Source organism: Syngnathoides biaculeatus, chromosome 22 (genome assembly GCF_019802595.1).
Source record: "Syngnathoides biaculeatus isolate LvHL_M chromosome 22, ASM1980259v1, whole genome shotgun sequence".
Lineage (NCBI taxonomy): Eukaryota > Metazoa > Chordata > Actinopteri > Syngnathiformes > Syngnathidae > Syngnathoides > Syngnathoides biaculeatus.
The window spans coordinates 2,712,980-2,731,389 of NC_084661.1; the positions used below are offsets into that span (position 1 = coordinate 2,712,980).

The 18,410-nt window shown below is 39.5% G+C and overlaps 1 protein-coding gene across 2 annotated transcripts; it reads left to right on the forward strand.

Moving 5' to 3' along the window:
• The first annotated feature begins 627 nt into the window (after window positions 1-627).
• dcxr (dicarbonyl/L-xylulose reductase) lies at window positions 628-16,978 on the forward strand. Of its 2 annotated transcripts, none has more exons than XM_061809323.1 (8): window positions 628-817; window positions 4,612-4,709; window positions 4,816-4,970; window positions 9,955-9,997; window positions 10,176-10,284; window positions 10,387-10,451; window positions 12,012-12,129; window positions 16,695-16,978. In XM_061809323.1, exons 1-8 carry the CDS (start codon window positions 766-768, stop codon window positions 16,796-16,798), a joined length of 744 nt encoding a protein of 247 aa, XP_061665307.1. In that variant the 5' UTR covers window positions 628-765; the 3' UTR covers window positions 16,799-16,978. The 2 variants fall into 2 exon arrangements, with proteins under 2 accessions (XP_061665307.1, XP_061665308.1); XM_061809324.1 differs by having other exon boundaries at window positions 10,176-10,275.
• Window positions 16,979-18,410: the final 1,432 nt, after the last annotated feature.

Here is an 18,410-nt window from a genome sequence, read left to right on the forward strand (position 1 = left end):
GAAATGCTTACGAATTACAAACCCAGTAGAGCTCCGAGATCGACTGACTCAAGTCTAATAGTGGAGCGCAGAGTCCAAAGCAAACGTACATGGGGATGCAGCAGTTAGTGATTATGCTGCACACAAATGGAATAAGTTGGCAACGGAGGTGAGATCAGCCCCAAGTGTGAATGTTTTTAAATCCAGTTTGAAAAGTCTTCTTTTTTTGTCATGCTTTTTAGAATATATCCACCTTTTGATGATATTACTTGCACTTGATGCGTTTTTGTCTTTTTTTTAAATATACTTTGTTTGCCATTTTCATTGTTTTTATCCCATTTAAAATGTTTTATCTCTTTATTTTCAAATGCCTTTAATCATGTAGAGCACATTGAGTTACCTCGTGTATGAAATGCGCTATACAAATAAATTTGCTTTGCTTAAAATAATGTAAAGTAATATTCATTGAAACCTTAGACAGCTAAGACATTGATCGTTATGGATTTACTTTATTTATTCTACCGTTGGTGGCTCTAAAAATCGTAATGGCTCAAGTTCGATGAAGGTTGTTATTATTTTCGCGACTGGAGTTTCTACAAGTGTGCAAGCACACGTCATCATCGAGAGACGGACTCTGTTTCGGTGAGCGTTATTGTACCCCTCACGTGATTTCATGCCTCAAACACACGTTCTCTGTTGAAAAGTGATTTTTAAGTGAACGATCTTCCACGTTTCGTTCCGTGTAATGCAATAGCAACGAATCACGAGTGGGGACCTTTGTTCGACATGGAGATTTCTTTCAAAGGCAAACGTGCTGTGGTCACCGGAGCAGGGAAAGGTAAAAACCGACGCAACAAGTTTAGGAAAATGATTCAGACTAAATGCATGTGCCCGCCGACCCAGTGAATGGACATGAGCACCACTCTAAATTTACTGAACTGAAGTAACTCCTGCAACATGTAGTCGATGGTCGACACAAATGTATGTAAACGTTTACAATCTGTACGACGTTTAACTAATAATGGTTAAACCTGATTTGAACTTCCCTTTGTTGATTTGAGAAGTAGGAAAAGTCACAACATTGGGAGATAGCTGTTTTTATTTTATAGTGAGACTGTGCAGGTGTAAGTAAGACCCTACTGAAATTACCTTCCTGGAATACTGGGGGGGTTTTTTTATTTGCAGATGAGATGATCTAAATTAAATGGTTGACAAGCCTGTGTAACATTGTGTGGGCATTGGGGTCACTGCCTTTGGATTGCCAGACTCTTTAAAGTGTATGGAATGTAAATTTTCAAATGCAAATGATCTTATCTAGACAAAAATATATGTTAAACAGTACCATAAAATGCATATCTTGTTAGATGTTTTTGCTGAAAAATCTAGGAATTTATGAATTAATGTCCGCAAACTTTGAACTGGTTTCCTGTACCTGGGGAAAAAAACCTCCTTTCCTGTGGCTGATCTCTGACGTCACAGCTAGGAGACCTGCTGTTGTGGGACTAGCTTTTATTTGTAGCATTGCCTGTTGATGCTGAAAAATACCCATTTGTTTGGAGAATTCCTCAGTGATTGTAAACTAGAGCCAATCCATAAAAATGGTGAAGATGTGTGTGGTTCAGTTTTGTCACAATTCAAATTATTCTGGTCACAGTTTGCATTATTTTCTCAAAGACCCAAGCATCAGAATACAGTGGGTCAGATTTGTTCAAATGAAGAGAGCTAAATTTTCTAAACCGGGTCAGCAGTCTGTAAAATACAGTGAACAACACCTCTTTTACTGGCGGACTCAGGTCCGAGATGGCTTTTAAATGTAAAAATCCTGTATCGGTGCCTACCATACAGCCAGTTCCGACATCTAAACAGATCGGTGTTGCTAAAGGGACTAAACGTGAACTTGGATCAGCTGTTGAACCTGGACATGGTTTGACAAGCTCAGCCCCCCCACAGAAAGTACCAAAACTCCAAAGAGCTTTTGTTAGAAGACGAGTTGCGGAGGTATGTTGATCATCTTTTATTTCTTGAAAACTCTAAACACTGTTGACATGTTTGAAAGAAAGCAGCATATGTCATTCTTAGGGGAAAATATTTTATTACTGCAAATTGTTCGACCATTCTCAACTACAAAAAACAGGATAATATTCTGTACAAATGGCGGCACGGTGAAGCAGCTGGAAAGCGTTGGTCTCACAATGCTGATGACTTGTGTTCAATCCCAGCCCTCCCAATGTGGAGTTTACATGTTCTCCCCATGCCTGCATGGGTTTTCTCCGGGCACTCCGGTTTCCTCCCACATCCCAAAAACATGCAACATTCATTGGACACTCTAAATTGCCCCTAGGTATGATTGTGAGTGCGGTTGTTTGTCTGTATGTGCCCTGCAGTTGGCTGGCAAGCAGTTCAGGGTGTACCCAGCCGACTGTCCGCTGACAGCTGGGATAGGCTCCAGCACTCCCCACGACCCTTGTGAGGATAAGCGGCTAAGAAAATGGATCGATTGATACAAACGTTTAGTTTATTTGTACAAGGTTTTTTATTCAAAAAAAAAAATACTACTAGCATTCAAACAAGCAGTATTACATCCTAGTCACTCACAGAATAGGAGACCTGTTTTCAACTTATCAAAAATAATTTGTGCACAATGAAATAGAATGAAATAAACCTGTGCTTTATCCATACATTTTTTTTTAATTTATAAACTTTGAACCATTATTTTTTCTATTTTAACCCTAAAAAACCCAAGACATCCAAATACTTAAAAAAAAAATATGTACTAACTAAATTAGAAATAAGCATTAAAGGAACACAAAAACATCACATTTGGAAAATTGTACTAATTTACTTCCGGTTTAGATACTGGGTGACATATGACCCAGTGGGCCTTAACTACCAAAAAACAATGCATGTAATACAGAGACATCTGAGACATTGGGCTTTAAGGGTAAAAAGAGCAACTGTGGTGCGTTATGTTTATACAGTGGGCCCTTAATTACACTGGGTGATATGTGACCCCAATGGGTTATCTAGAGTTAAATACAGATGTGCAGGCAGCATTTACTGCACAAGAGGTTGACATCGAACCAGCAGATGCTGAATCTCTATCTTTGGTACATTCCAAAAGTTGCCAGACTGATGAAGTTCCTGCTCATGAGAAAGGAACACATATCTTTCCGACAGCAGAGAGAATACTGCAACATGTATTTCAACCTCAGGTGGCCTCCATATGTACATATTGACAGACAATAAGCATTCAATGAAAATGTTATGAGAGAAACATATTTATACACAATGTAACCATACAGTTCAATAAAAATGTGATTTTAGTTCTGTGGTGTATGTTTACTTCATAAACAAACCTACACATCAACATTTACAGAAAGACTACCCTACTCACCTCTCCATCAGGGTAAACGGCGGCCTGCGCGCATCGACACATTTAGCACCCCTAACTTATGTACTTTAAGTTATTATGACGGGCATCTTTTGTTACGTTGTGAGAGAAGAATTATGTTGTCGGACGCGGATTTCTAGAATGTTCCTTTCAGGAGAACATTGGCTGCCGACGGAGCTTTTTATCAAGACTGCTGCTTTCAGACAACTACTGCTCCGGTCGGCTGACCATGGTCAGGAGACGCAGGAGAGACATCTTCTTCTGGGCAGAGGTTCTCTTCCTCAGGGTTAACTCCCTTCTCGCGTCTCACCTCCGAAGCTCAATGGCGGGAGTACTAATAACACGAGCATAGATTCGTCTTACACTCACTTTATTGGCTCTTAGCACACAACACTTCCCCGGTCACCGTGACTCAAACCCATATTCTCTCTCGCACTTACCTTTCACGAAACGCATGCGCCGTCCGTCTCGCCTACATATCAATACACATGCCCACTTGCAACAGTCGTTTGGCTAGTTAGCTCGTGTCTCTGTACTTCTATTGTATTGTTTATATTGTATTGTGTGTGATTAAATTGTCTTAAATGCAATACAAGTGCTTTGTTATATTTTGCTAGTTTGACCAAGCGGATTGATTCTAAATTCACACGTAACATATAACAAACTGTGAGAAAAATTAGTCCCTCACCCAACTATTTTTTTAAAGTATCTCTATACACGCCTACCTGTCATTTGAAATCCACAAAGCTCTTGTCCTTTGCATCTGTGCAATCCATTTTTCATGACGAATCGGGTCTTTTGGAAACGTGTGAAGAGTGAATCCATCTTCCTGAGTGTTCTAGCAAAATCCAGCAACACAACGAGTCGGCATTTTGGCTAACACGCAGAAAAAAACTGGTAATTTCTCGCACCGGTACAAGAGGTAAAGATACTCTGCTGCTGTAGGTGTCTTAAAAAAAAATGTAACTTCCAGGTTCTTCTTCAAGTCAAAAAAGTCAAGGGAACTTTCATGGCGGGAGATGAAAAAAATCGATGCACGGCAACATTCTGACGTGCTGTGAACAAACGGATGATTCCATTCCAGCTGATTTTTTTTAATTTATTTTTTGGTTAACACCATAATAAATTTCATGTTTTAGGTGTCAGTAGCACTTTGAGTATTTGGCCCTAACATTGCAAATTTTTGGTGTGTTGTGTGCTTTGACACCCTGTAAGTCCTTCTACTGTTGCCTATACCTCAGGGATTGGCAGGGCCACAGCTCTAGCACTGGCACAATATGGTGCCAAGGTCACCGCAATCACGCGCACACAATCCGACCTGGACAGTCTGGTGGAGGAGGTACATGATAATCTGATTTAATAGTATTTCATAGCCATCTTGCAATGTGTTTATTTTCTTTGACGGCCACCCACGTGTCTGTTCCTTGTACTGTATGTTCCCACAGTGTCCATCCATCGTCCCCGTGTGTTTTGACCTGGGGGAGTGGGAGGCCACAGAAGCGGCCCTCAAAGACATCGGCCCCATTGATCTGCTCGTCAATAATGCTGCCTGTGCCAAGCTCCAGCCATTTCTAGACGTCACACCTGACCAATTTGACCAGTAAGATAATTAGACGTATACGTACGTTTCAACAACTTTTTGTACTTCCATTCACACCTACGGGCAATTTGGAGTCTTCAGTTAAACAACCATGCATGTTTTTGGAATGTGGGAAGAATCCCAAGTACCTGGAGAAAACGGACGCAGGGTGAACATTCGAACTCTAGACTGGCGAAGCCAGATTTCAATCCTGAACTGTGAGTCAGATATGCTCACCAATCAACAACTGAGAAATAAGGTTTTTGTGACCAAAAAAAAAAGAGACCAAGATGAATTATATCCCAACCAGGTAGATTCCTGGGCCAGAATGGGAGATGGAACTGAGTGCAGCGGAGCAGAAGAAGCTTAAATTTGGCCCACACTCTGCCTGTGTAGGCAGGTCATTACTGATGATGATGTACAAATTCACGGTGTCAAATCGAAACTAAAAGGATCACACTACAACAAACAATAGAATAATTAAATAATAAAACAAATAAAAGAATGGCTCAAGAAATAATTGAAACAAAACATGTAACCCTAACCAACCTCTCCCAGGATACTTTGTGGCACTCTGTGGTACCTTACCCCTAATCATAGGTCATTGCCAATGGACCTTTCCGACTGGCGATCTTCAGCTCTGCCCCCCTTAGCTACAGTTGCCTTGCCCCACAATCTTCCAAAATGGCGATTGAACAGAACATGTTTGAACTGGATCCTCTATCGCGTATTTCAGATAATATTGGGGTATGTTGTTTGCCAAATGCGTTGGATTTGTCCAGGAGAGTTCTACAGAGAGGTCTCAACTATTTCACGCAAGGATATGTACACGGAATTAAGATTTTGGACGGAGCAGGACACAATGTCAGAGTTACAGCGAAACGTTGGCGATTGATGCAAAAAAGTTTGACGTCTCACAAACTTCGTATTGAAATCCAACAGGATAAAATTGTGGAATCCTACTCCGCATTTAAAGCAGAGTGAGTATTTTTTAGTTGGAAAGATCACGAGTAATATCATTGTAGTTTATATAAGTGTGTGGGTGTATTCATTTGACTTGGCTCGGAATGGAACCCAGTACCTTGCCTTAAAAGTCTGATGTAATACAAATAGGCAAAGAGACATTTCTCTTGCATGACATCGCGCATTTACGTATCAGTAATCCGACTCGTCGGCATAAAACATGACACACTTCATTCAGCAGGACAGTGATACACTGAGAAAGTGAAAATTGTTCTCCTGCAATGTATAAAGCACTGACAATAATGAAATCAAACTCGGAGAAGTAAAGAGAAAATTACTTCTCCCTCACTTACCTTCAAACATACAGCCTTGTGTTTGTTATTGTTTACACTTAGTTGTAAAATCATTCATAGACACTTCCTCAACTGTGTTTTAGGCTTTGTAAAATGAGTCAACTGGGCCCCCTGTAACCTAGCCAGATATCTTTCATCAGAATTGCATGTTTCCCAAGCGCATCTGAGGACCATTTTCTTCTTAACATTAACTTTTCAAAGTGCATGCGACTGATTACCAGCATTGCTTGTGGGACATGACTACAAGAGGGGCGTGTCAAGCCAGGGGTTAAGACAACACAGCTATCTGATTGGCTATTATTGTACAAGTGATTGACAGGTTGAAAGGTCCATTGTTAAGATTGAGCATGTCCAATGGTTACAAAGTAAGCAAAGCAAAGGAAATTTTATTTGTATAGCGCGTTTCATACACAAGGTAACTCAATGTGCTTTACATGATTAAAAGCATTTGAAAACAAAGAGATAAAATATTTAAAGCGGGATAAAAATTATACAACGTACATTGAAAAAAAAAAAAAAAAAAGTAAAACTGCATACAGTGCAAGTAATATGATTTTAAAAGTGGATGTACTCGAAAAAGCATTAGAAAAAAGGAGAGTTTCCAACCTGGATTTAAAAACATTAACACTTGGGGCTGACCTTACCTCTGTTGGCAACTTATTCCATTTGTGTGCAGCATAATAGCTAAATGCTGCTTCACCATGTTGCTTTGGACTCTATGCTCCACTATTAGACCCAATACAGTCAATCTCAGAGCTCTACTGGGTTTGTATTCCGTAAGCATTTGTTTCATGTATTCAGGACCTAAATCATTTAAGTGTTTTATAGACCAGTAGCAGAACTTTAAAATCTATTCTAAAGTTGACTGGAAGCCAGTATAAGGACTTTAGAAATGGTGTTATATGCTCGGACCTCTTTGTTCTGGTCAGAACCCAAGCTGCAGCATTGTGAATAAGCTCCATCTTTTTAATGCTCTTTTTGGGGAGTCCAGTCAGAAGACCACTCCAGTAGCCAAGTCTACTTGAGATAAAACCATGGATGAGCTTTTCCTGGTCTCCTTGACACATACAAGCCTTCACTCTAGATAGGTTCTTCAGATGGTAGAAGCCAGTTTTTATGATTGATTTGATATTATTGAAAGCCAGGACGTAATGAATCAGAACACCAAGGTTTCGGACTCGGTCTTTGTTTTTAAAGATAGAAAATCCAGGTGTTTACTAACAGCAATTCTCTTTTCTTTACTGACAAAAACAATTGTCTCAGTTTTATTCTGATTTAGTTGAAGAAGTTTTTGGCCCATCCAGTTATTTATCTGATTTGGACAGTGCCACAATACCAAAATTGAACTGTAGTCATGTGGAGACACTGCTAACTATAACTATGTGTCATCTGCATAGCTATGATAGTCAAAATTAAAGTTTGGAATAATTTGCCCCAAGGGTAGCATAAGCAGGCTGAAACAGGAGAGGTCCAAGAACTGACCCTTGAGGGACCCCATAGGTCCTTGCCGTTCACTGAGACTGAGCACTTCCAATGGTTACAAAGTAGCTCATTTCCTCCTGGTAGGATCTAAACCATTTAAGGACCGTTCCATTTAGTCCCACCCATGTTTCCAACCTGTTCAGCAGTATATTGTGATCTACTGCAGGGACGCTTGATAAATGCGTTGATCGCAAGGAAGTCTTGGTCGATCGCGGAACGGCGTGCACCCCCAAAAAAAAGTCAGCCAATGTTGCGTCTAAACTGTGCGCGTGTGCAACTGTGCACCACTGATGCAGTCTCTTCACAGATATTCTACGTTGCGTGCAAAAAAGAAAAAAATCCAATGCAAATTGAAAGTATAAAATACAGCTATTCAGTTTGTGCCATTTTGCAATGTGATTCAATGAGTGAGGGATGACTGGTTGTTACATTCAATGGCACAATTCACATATGTACTGTAAAAAAAAAAAAAAAAAAAAAAAAAAGAAGAAGAAGCCACTCAACATAACCTAACACATTTCCCAGGTGTTAATGAGATTTGAAGTGTTTTTGCTAAATTTTGGATTGGATCTTTTTCTTAATTTTGGTGGGGCATCATGCTAGTCACCCTCCTGTTATGACATACTTTCTCCACTTGTTAATGACTGTCTTCTCAGTGTTCCATAGTGCATTTGTACCTTGGGAATAATTTTGTACCCTTCTCCTGACTGATACATTTGAAAAATGCGATTCCCTGGATACTGTGAAAGATCACTGCGAATCATGACTTGGGCGGTAAGATAGGACTACTTAATGTCAGGAAAAGCCGACTACAACACTTGATTGTCGTTCAGCAGAGTAACTGACGGATGGTAAATGTGTGCTGACTCTCATTTAGCAATGTAATCAATTTACAGTGAAGAAAATATGTATTTGAATACACTTCCTATATTGCAATTTCTCCCACTTAGAAATCATGGAGGGGTGTGAAATTTTCATCCTAGGTCCATGTCCACTGTGAGAGAGAGAGAACCTAAAAAGAAAAATCCAGAAATCACAATGTAAGATTTTTTTTTAACGATTTATTTGTGATACAGCTGCAAATAGCTATTTGAACACCTGTCTATCAGCGAGAATTCTGACCCCCCAAAGACCTGTTAGTCCGCCTTTAAAAGTCCACCTCCACTCCATGCATTATCCTGAATCAGATGCATCTGTGTGAGGTCGTTAGCTGCATAAAGACATCTGTCCACCCCATACAATCAGTAAGACCCAAACTTCTGACATGGCCACGACTAAAGAACCTGTCCAAAGACACCAGTGACAAAATTGTACAACTCCACACGGCTGGAAAGGTCTTCGGAGAAATTGCCGAGCAGCTTGGTGAAAAAAGTTCGACTGTTGGAGCAATAATTAGAAAATGGAAGACGCTAAACATGACGGTCAATCCCAATCGGAGTGGTGCCACATGCACGATATCACCTCGTGGGGTCTCAATGATCCTTAGAAAGGAATCAGTCCAGGACTACACGAAAGGACTGGTCAATGACCTGAAAAGTGCGGGGACCACCGTTTCCAAGGTGACTGTTGGTGATACACTAAGACCCCATGGTTTGAAATCATGCGTGGAACGGAAGGTTCCCCTGCTTAAACCAGCACATGTCAAGGCCTGTCTTAAATTTGCCAATGACCATTTGGATGGTACAGAGGAGTCATGGGAGAAAGTTTTGTGGTCAGATGAGACCAAAATGGAACTTTTTGGTCACAATTCCACTAACCGTGTTTGGAGGAAGATGAATGATGAGTTCCATGACATGTTTTGGGTAATAACCTCTTTCCCTCAGTCAGATTATTGAATATGGGTTGCGGCTTCATCTTTCAACATGGTGAACAACTACAGGAAACGTTTGACCTCTGTAATTGCAAAGAAAAGATACTGTACCAAATATTAATATTGGTTTTCTTAGGTGTTCAAAAACTCATTTGTAGCTGCATCACACAAATAAAATATTAAAAATCATAGATTGTGATTTATGGATTTTTCTTTTTAGATTATCTCTCTAAAAATTTCAGACTCCTCCATGATTTCTAAGTGGGAGAACTTGCAATATAGCAGGGTGTTGAAATACTTATTTTCTTCACTGTAAAATGTCTAACACAACCAGTGATGAATGAATTAACTGAAAATATGTGGCTCAGCAAGTAACAGAAATGTATTTTATTTGTAGGTCTTTCACTGTGAATGTGAAAGCTGTGCTGCACATGTCCCAGGTAAAGATAGAGTACTGTACATACTGTCACTGCATGTTGAGCTCTCTCAGCTTTTGTGTTGAGTCAAACATTTCTCATCCTCCAAAGTGTTTCTACTGACTCTAAGAAGGCGTGTGTGTGTGTGTGTGTGTGTGTGTGTGTGTGTGTGTGTGTGTGTGTGTGTGTGTGTGTGTGTCAGTTAGTAGCTCGTGGGATGATAGGCAGACAATCAGGAGGCTCCATCGTCAATGTGTCTAGCCAGGCGTCACAGTGTGCCCTCAAAAATCATACTGTCTACTGTGAGTCATGTAAAGGTCCATCTTTGTGTCCTTGTTGATTTCTAGAAAAAAAATTATGTTTCTCTCTACTAAATGGCATTGTACTTGTACCTTGTATTTGTTCCCCTTCAGGTGCCACCAAAGCAGCATTGGACATGTTGACTAAAGTAATGGCTTTGGAGCTCGGACCCCATCAGGTACTCTATTATCAATAACATAGCAAGAATTAACTTACTAGAATCTAATTGTGGCTGTTTTTATTAAGAGTAGGAAAGATCTCACATTACTTTATATATAATTGTAGTCAGATTACAATTACAGTACTTTGATATCTGCTAAATTACTTATTTTGTTTATGAGATCCAGAGCTTAATATGCTTTTGATTTGAAAATTGCTACTACAGCATAGACAACTTCAGATATTTATCCTTAACAAATGACAGTGCATAAAGAAAGTCAAGACATTTGATTCAGGCATGGAACATGTCACAACCCAACTAAAATACACACAATGACTAAATACAATTTAAAAAAAAAAAAAAAAAAAAAAAAAAGGTGAAATATTTATAAATGGATCAGTTTGGGCCAATGACGTCACGTGACATTTTGCACGTTTTTTTGCATAGTCAACTCACGTGTACCCAAGCAGCCCACGGTGCAAAAACAACAGACTGAGATGAGGGATTGGCATACTCAAGCTGGAAATACAGTCACTACTTTGAGTTTCTCTAAAGAGGACAATACTAAGGTTCAGTAAAGTAGCTATATAAGTTGCTTTTTTATGGTAATTTTGGCAACACTGGTCCCAAATGTAGTCTCAGGATTTACCGGTAAATGTCTTTAGTTGGATGCTAGTTCGATATTTTGATATGTGGGAGTTTTCTCCTATTGTCTATTATGCCTGTCCATGAAAACTAACACAAATGTATCTTTATGTCTCCAAGAGTTCATTTTTTGGGTTCTTTTACAAATGGCCCTTTATTTGTCACTCAAGCTGTGTTTACTATTAATGCCACTGGAGAGACTTACTTGGAGCGAGTGAAATAGGTATTTAAACCTGCCAGGAGCTCCTGATGGAGGCAAATGTATGGTGATGTGATTGGCTTTTCGCTTATATGTTGTAGCCTCAACCTAAGCGTTCAGAACCTTAGATTTGCACCTGTAACCAAAGCTAATATGTTTTACAACAATTAGTTTGCAATGGTTTGAGACAGCCTTCTGCTCTTTATAATGATATAATGAGATATGTCTCAACTCACCCCTCCCCAATGAAACCTTTTTGTAGGCCTGAACCAACTGTTCTTCATTTGCACGGACAAGGGGCTGGATTGCTGTTTTATTTTTGATAGAGTTTAGGTGTTGTCATGGCTTTCCATGCCTTTTTGCACCTCCCCTTCTTCATGTGTTCAAAACTTTTTTCTTTTGTATTATCACATTATTACACTCAACATAATTTCTGATCTTATTTGTTCTCGTTTCTTTGTATGTGTGTATTACTTGGCTTGTTCCCAACATCTAGTGGAACTTTCAGGTCAAGTAGCACCTTTGAAAATATATTACATTTATTTCAGCTGCTGTATCTTGTTCCAGTATACTGGTCAGATCTGCCGGCCGATTTTCCAGGATGAGGGAGCCATTTTGCATTCACAAAATAGCAGACAACAAAATAGTGTAATTTCTGAGAACTGAATGAATATGTGTGGATTTAGGAGTCTTTGAATTGTTGCACGTTAAATCCTGTGTTGTGTTCTGGACAGATTCGCGTGAACAGTGTGAACCCCACTGTAGTGATGACTGAAATGGGCCGTCGTGGTTGGAGCAACCCTGAGACTGTCAAGACCATGACGTCCCGTATCCCGCTGGGCCGCTTTGCAGGTTGGAGCCAGCAGACTTGATGTGCTCTTTTTCCTCTATCACAATCAGCTTGTGCTCACGAAACATTTAATTGTTCTATAATATAGCAAGCTATATTAACTTACAGTGTGATGGAAAAATTTCCAGTCGTTGTAATAATACAGGTGGCACGGTGGCACAGCTGTAAAGCGTTGGCCTCACAGTTCTGAGGACCCAGGTTCAATCCCGGCCCGCATGTGTTGAGTTTGCATGTTCTCCCCGTGGCTGCGTGGGTTTTCTTCGGGCACTCCGGTTTCCTCCCACATCCCAAAATCTTGCATTCATTGGAGACTCTAAATTGCCTCTGGTGTGATTGTGAGTGCGACTGTTGTCTGCTTCCATTGTGCCCTGCGATGGGCTGGCAATCAGTTCAGGATTTTGCTTCTGCCCATAAGATCAAAACATGTCGTATTATATGGATTTTGGTTGTTCAAAGAACATGTAACACTTTGATTTTATTTACTTGCTCTTATTTTGAAATTCACAGCCCTACTTTTATTTAGTAACGTGGAAAACACAGTTGTGATGATACGATGTGTACGGAAATTATTCACACATAATTTTTCACTTTTTTTTTTTTTAAATTGCAGCCATTTGCTAAAATCATTTAAGTTCAAATGTTCTTATTAATGCACACACAGGACTCTATATTGACAGAAAAAATTGAATTGTTGAAACTTTTGCAGATTTATTAAAAAAAAAATACTGAAATATCACAGCCATAAGTATTCAGACCCTTAACTCTGTAGTTAGTAGAAGGACCCTTTTGAGTTAATACATCCATGAGTCTTTTGGGGGATTACAGTAGTATTCAAAATAATAGCAGTCCAGTGTGATTAACCAAATTAATCCAAGTTTTCAGTATATTTTTTATTGCTACGTGTCAAACAAGTTACCAGTAGGTGCAGTAGATTCTCAGAAAACCTACAAGACCCAGCATCGATATACACAAACTTAAGAATGTAATTGGGCAATTTGTTGAAAGGGGTGTATTTAAAAAATAGTCTGTCGTTTACTTTACAAACGCAAAACTATTTTATTCTAACTTTTTTTGATTATTGGATTTATCAATCCTTTGAATCACTAAACTAATATTTAGTTGTATTACTTTTTTTTTTTCTTCTTTTTTTTTTTAAGAACAGCTTCCCATCTGTGTGGCATGGAGTCAACCAGCGTGTGTCACCTTTCAGCTGTTATTACACTCAAAGATTCCTTAACAACATTTCACATTGCGTTTACATTTCTTGGTTTTGTTTCAGAAAGAGCATTTTTGATGTTCTTGATTGGACTGGTCACTTCATGACATTATCTTTGTTGGTTTGGAACCAAGACTTTGCGTGTTTACTAATGAGTTTGGGTTCATTATGTTGTTGAACACCCATTTCATAGGCATCTCCTCTTCATCATAAAGCAATATGACCTCTTCAATTATTTTGACAAATGTAAACCTGTCCATGATCCTGGTATTCGATGAATAGGCCAAACACCAACACCATGCTTCATTGTCTTCACTGTGTACTGTGGCTTGACTTCTCAGTTTGGGGGTTGTCTCACAAACTGTCTGCGCCCCCTGGAACCAAAAAGAACAATTTTAGAGTAGCTTCACACAGACGTCTTCTCACTGTTACAGTACTTACAGGTAACTCCAGACTGTCTTTGATGATCCTCGAGCTGATCCTTGGCTGAGCCTCCGCTAATCTGGTTATTCTGCAATTCATTTTCCATTCTGTTTTTTGGTACCTGTCTCAGGTTTTGCTCTCCATTTTAAGGCATTAGAGCGCATTTTAGCTGAACAGCCTATAAGTTTTTGCACCTCTTCATAAGATTTCCCCTCTCCACTAAAAATCCTGTCCTTCTGAATAATGTGATGAACAACCCATTTTCTTCAGACTTTGAAGGAGAAACGCATGTTCAACAGATGCTGTCTTCAGTTTAGGGGCAACCGGATACACATCTGTTTTTCACAAAATTGATGACCTCACTGATTGAATTCCACACTGCTATTTTTTTATCACACTGCTTTCAATATAGTGTCCAATTGCACAGCCGTAAGAGTGTGTATGTTATGAATGCCCGGTCTTGTTAGTTTTCAGAGAATCTCCTGCACTTACTGGTAACTTGTTTGACATGTAGCAATAAAAATTATACAGAAAATGTTGATTAATTTGGTTAGTCATATTGGACTGCTATTATTTAGAATACTAATGTATGCTTTTTTCACACGTGGATTTGGAAGATCCTCTGCCATTCGTCTTGTATATCCTCTCCAGTTCTGTCATGTTAAATGCTGAACACTGGTGGACATCCATTTTCAGGTGTGTCTACAGATTCTCAATTGGTTTAAGTCAGGGCTTTGGCTGGGCCTTTGAAAAACAGTCAGTGTTGTTCTGAAGCTACTCCTGTCATGGGCGTGGTCAACCCCCTGTGAGCAGCCTCCCCACCTCTGCTTTGTCTTTCCCAATTACACAATGCATATATATCATGTCTCATTCGGTCTGTTGCCAGTTTGTTGCGCCTTGTTGTCATGTTCCACGTCATTTACTCATAGTAAGCAAAACCCTGCCATGGTTTATGACTAGGCCTTTTGCCTCGCGTTTTTTGGATATTGTATTGGACTGCCAACTGTACCAACTTTTGGCTGTAATTAAAATTCTCTTCTTCAACTGGCCCTTGTTTCTGCAGTTGTGTATATTGGGTCCTATGTCGTGTTTTGCTCTTGAGACCTTCAGTGTTTTATGTGTTCTTGCAGTCGTTATATTGTTTGAAGGTGAACCTTCAGCCCAGTCTGAGGCTCTCCGCATTCTGAAGTAGGTTTTCATCCACGATATCCCTATACTAGGCCACACTCATCGTTTCTTTAATTGCAACCAGTTGTCCTGTCCCTGTCCCTGCAACTGTACTGGTGATGAACACTGCCCGATTTTCTCCATCCATACCATGTAGAATTAAGGCTAACAGTTTCTATCTTGCTATCATGAGACCAGAGAATCTTATTTCTCACCATCTTGGAGTCCTTCAGGTTCTGTTTTGGCAAGCTCCGTGGGAGCTTTCACGTGTCTTACACTGAGGAGAGGCTTCGATCCAACCACTCTACCATAAAGCCCTGACTGGTGGAGGGCTGCAGTGATGGATGATTTTCTAGAGCTTTCTCCCATCTCCAGACTGCATCACTGGAGCTCAATCACAGTGATAATTGGGTTCTTTTTTACCTCTCATACCGAGGCTCCTCCTCTCAATAGCTTAGTTTGGCCAGACTAACACCTCTAGGAAGGGTTATGGTCATTTCAAATCTCTTCAATTGAAGGATTATGGCGACCAAAGTGCTCTTGGAAAAATTAAGTGCAGCAGATATTTTTTTGTAGCCTTGGTCAGTTCTACTCTTTCCCCCAGTTTTCTCTGAGCTCTACAGACGGTTCCTTCCAGCTCACAATTCTCATTGACTCTGACATGCAATGCAAGCTGTAAGGTCTTACAGTATATAGACAGGGTTGTGACTTTCCTAATCAAGTCCAATTAGTATAATCAAACACAGCTGGACTTCAACAAAGGTGTAGAAGCTTCTCATGGATGAAAAGAAATTGACAGCACCTGAGATAAATATGAGGGCAGGAAAGGGTCCGAACCATTATGGCTGTGTGATATTTCTTTTTTTTTTTTTTTTTTTGATACATCAGCAAGTTTCCTCAAATTACGTTTTTGTCTGTCAGTGGGACGTGCTATGTGTAATGAGGGGAAAATGCATTTAAATGATTTCAACAAATAGCTGCAATTTAACAAAGTGAAAAATTTAATGCACTCTGAAAACTTCCTGTACCCACTGTATGTTTGATAACAGAGGCAGAATTTGTAAGATGTGTACAATTCTTTACGTGAAATATGAAGGAACAGTTAATTTAGTTTTAATGGGATTAAAACTAAATTGGCAGGCATTTTAGAAAAGCATTATCATTAAACAAAACATAACCACAAAGAAATTAATGATGTTTGTTGTTCAGTCAGTCATATTTAAAAAATATTTCACAAAGGTTATGTAAACCTCTGAGCAGAACTGTCCATGTTATATAGCCATAGGCACATCATATCTAGATGTCATATTGGAATGAAAGTGTAGGCTAAACTTTTTTAGATTACTTCTAGGTAGCGGTGGCATATTGGAATAAAAGTGTACACCTTTTCCATAACCTTCTCTATACCTATATTTTTTTTGAGGGGAGGCTGGGGGGAATGTGCATTATACACAAGAAATTAGAATAGATGTATATAGCTGCTGACATAACCCCACCACCTTCAAATAATTCTGGGCCTCTCTAAAGTAGTTCAGTAAAGTTCAGTTATTTTTATACGTCTTCTGAAGGTAGATCAAAACAGAGCTTTTTGAAAACCACATTTGATGCACTCTCATTCGCTGCATTCATTGGCACACAAAATGTTTGCGCCTGCAGAATTTTGGTTTATTAAGACGTCAAATCCTCATTTCCTTGGCTGTTTTTTGAAGTGTAATTAGACATTGAAAAGATGCCAATCCATCAACTACTTTTTGTTTCCAGAGGTGGATGAAGTGGTGAACACTATTTTGTTCCTGCTGAGTGACAAGAGCACAATGACAAACGGAGTGTCTCTGCCAGTGGATGGAGGTTTCCTGGCCTGTTAAACCAGCATCACATCAGGATCAACTCTTTCTGTGTCATCTCTTTTCTGTTCGAACTTTTCATTCAGTTTGATGAGTCTAAATCGTTGTGCAGGTTTGTAATCCTTTTGGCTGGAGGGACGCAGCTTAAAAAGAATTCTGTATAATGCAGGCACTAAAATAAAGTGACGTTTGGATCACTAACTCTTTAAGTTCATTCTCATTGACTTGTCTTACACTGTATTTAGTAAAAAAAAAAAAAAATTAGTTGCAAAGCTTGCTCGTTCACAAGTCTTATCTAGATTCACCATTTTTTCTTTGCTACTATATCAATGATCATTTCATTGCACCAAAAATCATTATTTATCACAAATGAATTTTTGTCATGGGTCACATTGTTGGTACAGTTTCTCTCACATGGACGATGTGACTAGGAAACTATAACCAAAGTACCTGTGTATGTTTCATCGGTTCATCATATTGTACATGTACTTTTCACAACATATTGATAACTCGTTTTAAAATCAGAAGTTAAAACAATAATACTTTTTCAACTACTGTTCAAGTTACTGTAACAAGGTGTATGGTAAATGCTTGGAATATGACAAAAATGATTTGCAAGGTTCGTACCGGTCAGAAAATTTCTGGGTTATCATTGGACGAATAGTTGCCTTTTCCAGGTCTTGGAATGTCCGGTAAAAAAAAATATTTGACTCGGGTCAGGGAATGTCATGGGATTTGGTTGTTGCAGCTCAAAATATTGTTTATCGTGTTTTAATTGCCGGCAAGGTGGATCAGCTGGTAAAGCGTTTGCCTCACAGTTCTGAGGACCCGGGTTCAATCCTGGCCTCGCCTGTGTGGAGTTTGCATGGTCTCCCCGTGCCTGCGTGGGTTTTCTCCGGGCACTCTGGTTTCCTCCCACATCCCAAAAACATGCAACATTATCTGGACACTCTAAATTGCTACTAGGTGTGATTGTGAGTGGGGTTGTTTGTCTCTAAGTGCCCTCCGATTTGCTGGCAACCAGTTCAGGGGGTACCCCGCCTCCTGCCCGTTGACAGCTGGGATTGTCTCCAGCACTCCATGCGACCCTCGGGAGGATAAGCGGCAAAAGAAAATGGATGGATGGATGAAATATAACATTTCAAACAGGGGAACAAATAAAAATGTCAAAAAAGTGAAATTTAAAGTACAATTAAAGGCAGCGTACAGTACAAGGGTCTCAAATTTTTTGACCCAAGGGTAAGCATATACAGGCTGAAAATGAGAGGTCCATGAACTAATTATTGAGGGACTCCAGAGGTCATTGCCATTTGTGAGATTGAGCACCAATTGTTACAAAGCAACTTTCCTCCAGGTAGGACCTAAACCATTTAAGGACCGTTCCATTTAGTCCCACCCGCATTTCCAACCTATTCAGCAGTATATTATGATCTACCATATCAAAACCCACATTGAAATCCACCATGACCAAAAATGGACACATTTCCTGATTCAGTATTCAATGTTATATCATTTCGCACTTTGACAAAACCAGATTCTGTACTGTGAAGAGTTCGGAAACCTGATTGAAATTTATCAAAAAGATAATTTAAATTCAAGAAATTGCTGATGTCATAAAAAAAAAAATTCTCAA

What these genes read in the sequence shown, in the direction of transcription:
- dcxr (XM_061809323.1), top strand. Translation starts at nt 766, where the DNA reads ATGGAGATTTCTTTCAAAGGCAAACGTGCTGTGGTCACCGGAGCAGGG. An exon ending in ACACCTGACCAATTTGACCA is followed by an intron (nt 4,971 to 9,954) that starts GTAAGATAATTA and finishes TTTTATTTGTAG; the next exon opens with GTCTTTCACTGTGAATGTGA. An exon ending in CCCGCTGGGCCGCTTTGCAG is followed by an intron (nt 12,130 to 16,694) that starts GTTGGAGCCAGC and finishes TTTTGTTTCCAG; the next exon opens with AGGTGGATGAAGTGGTGAAC.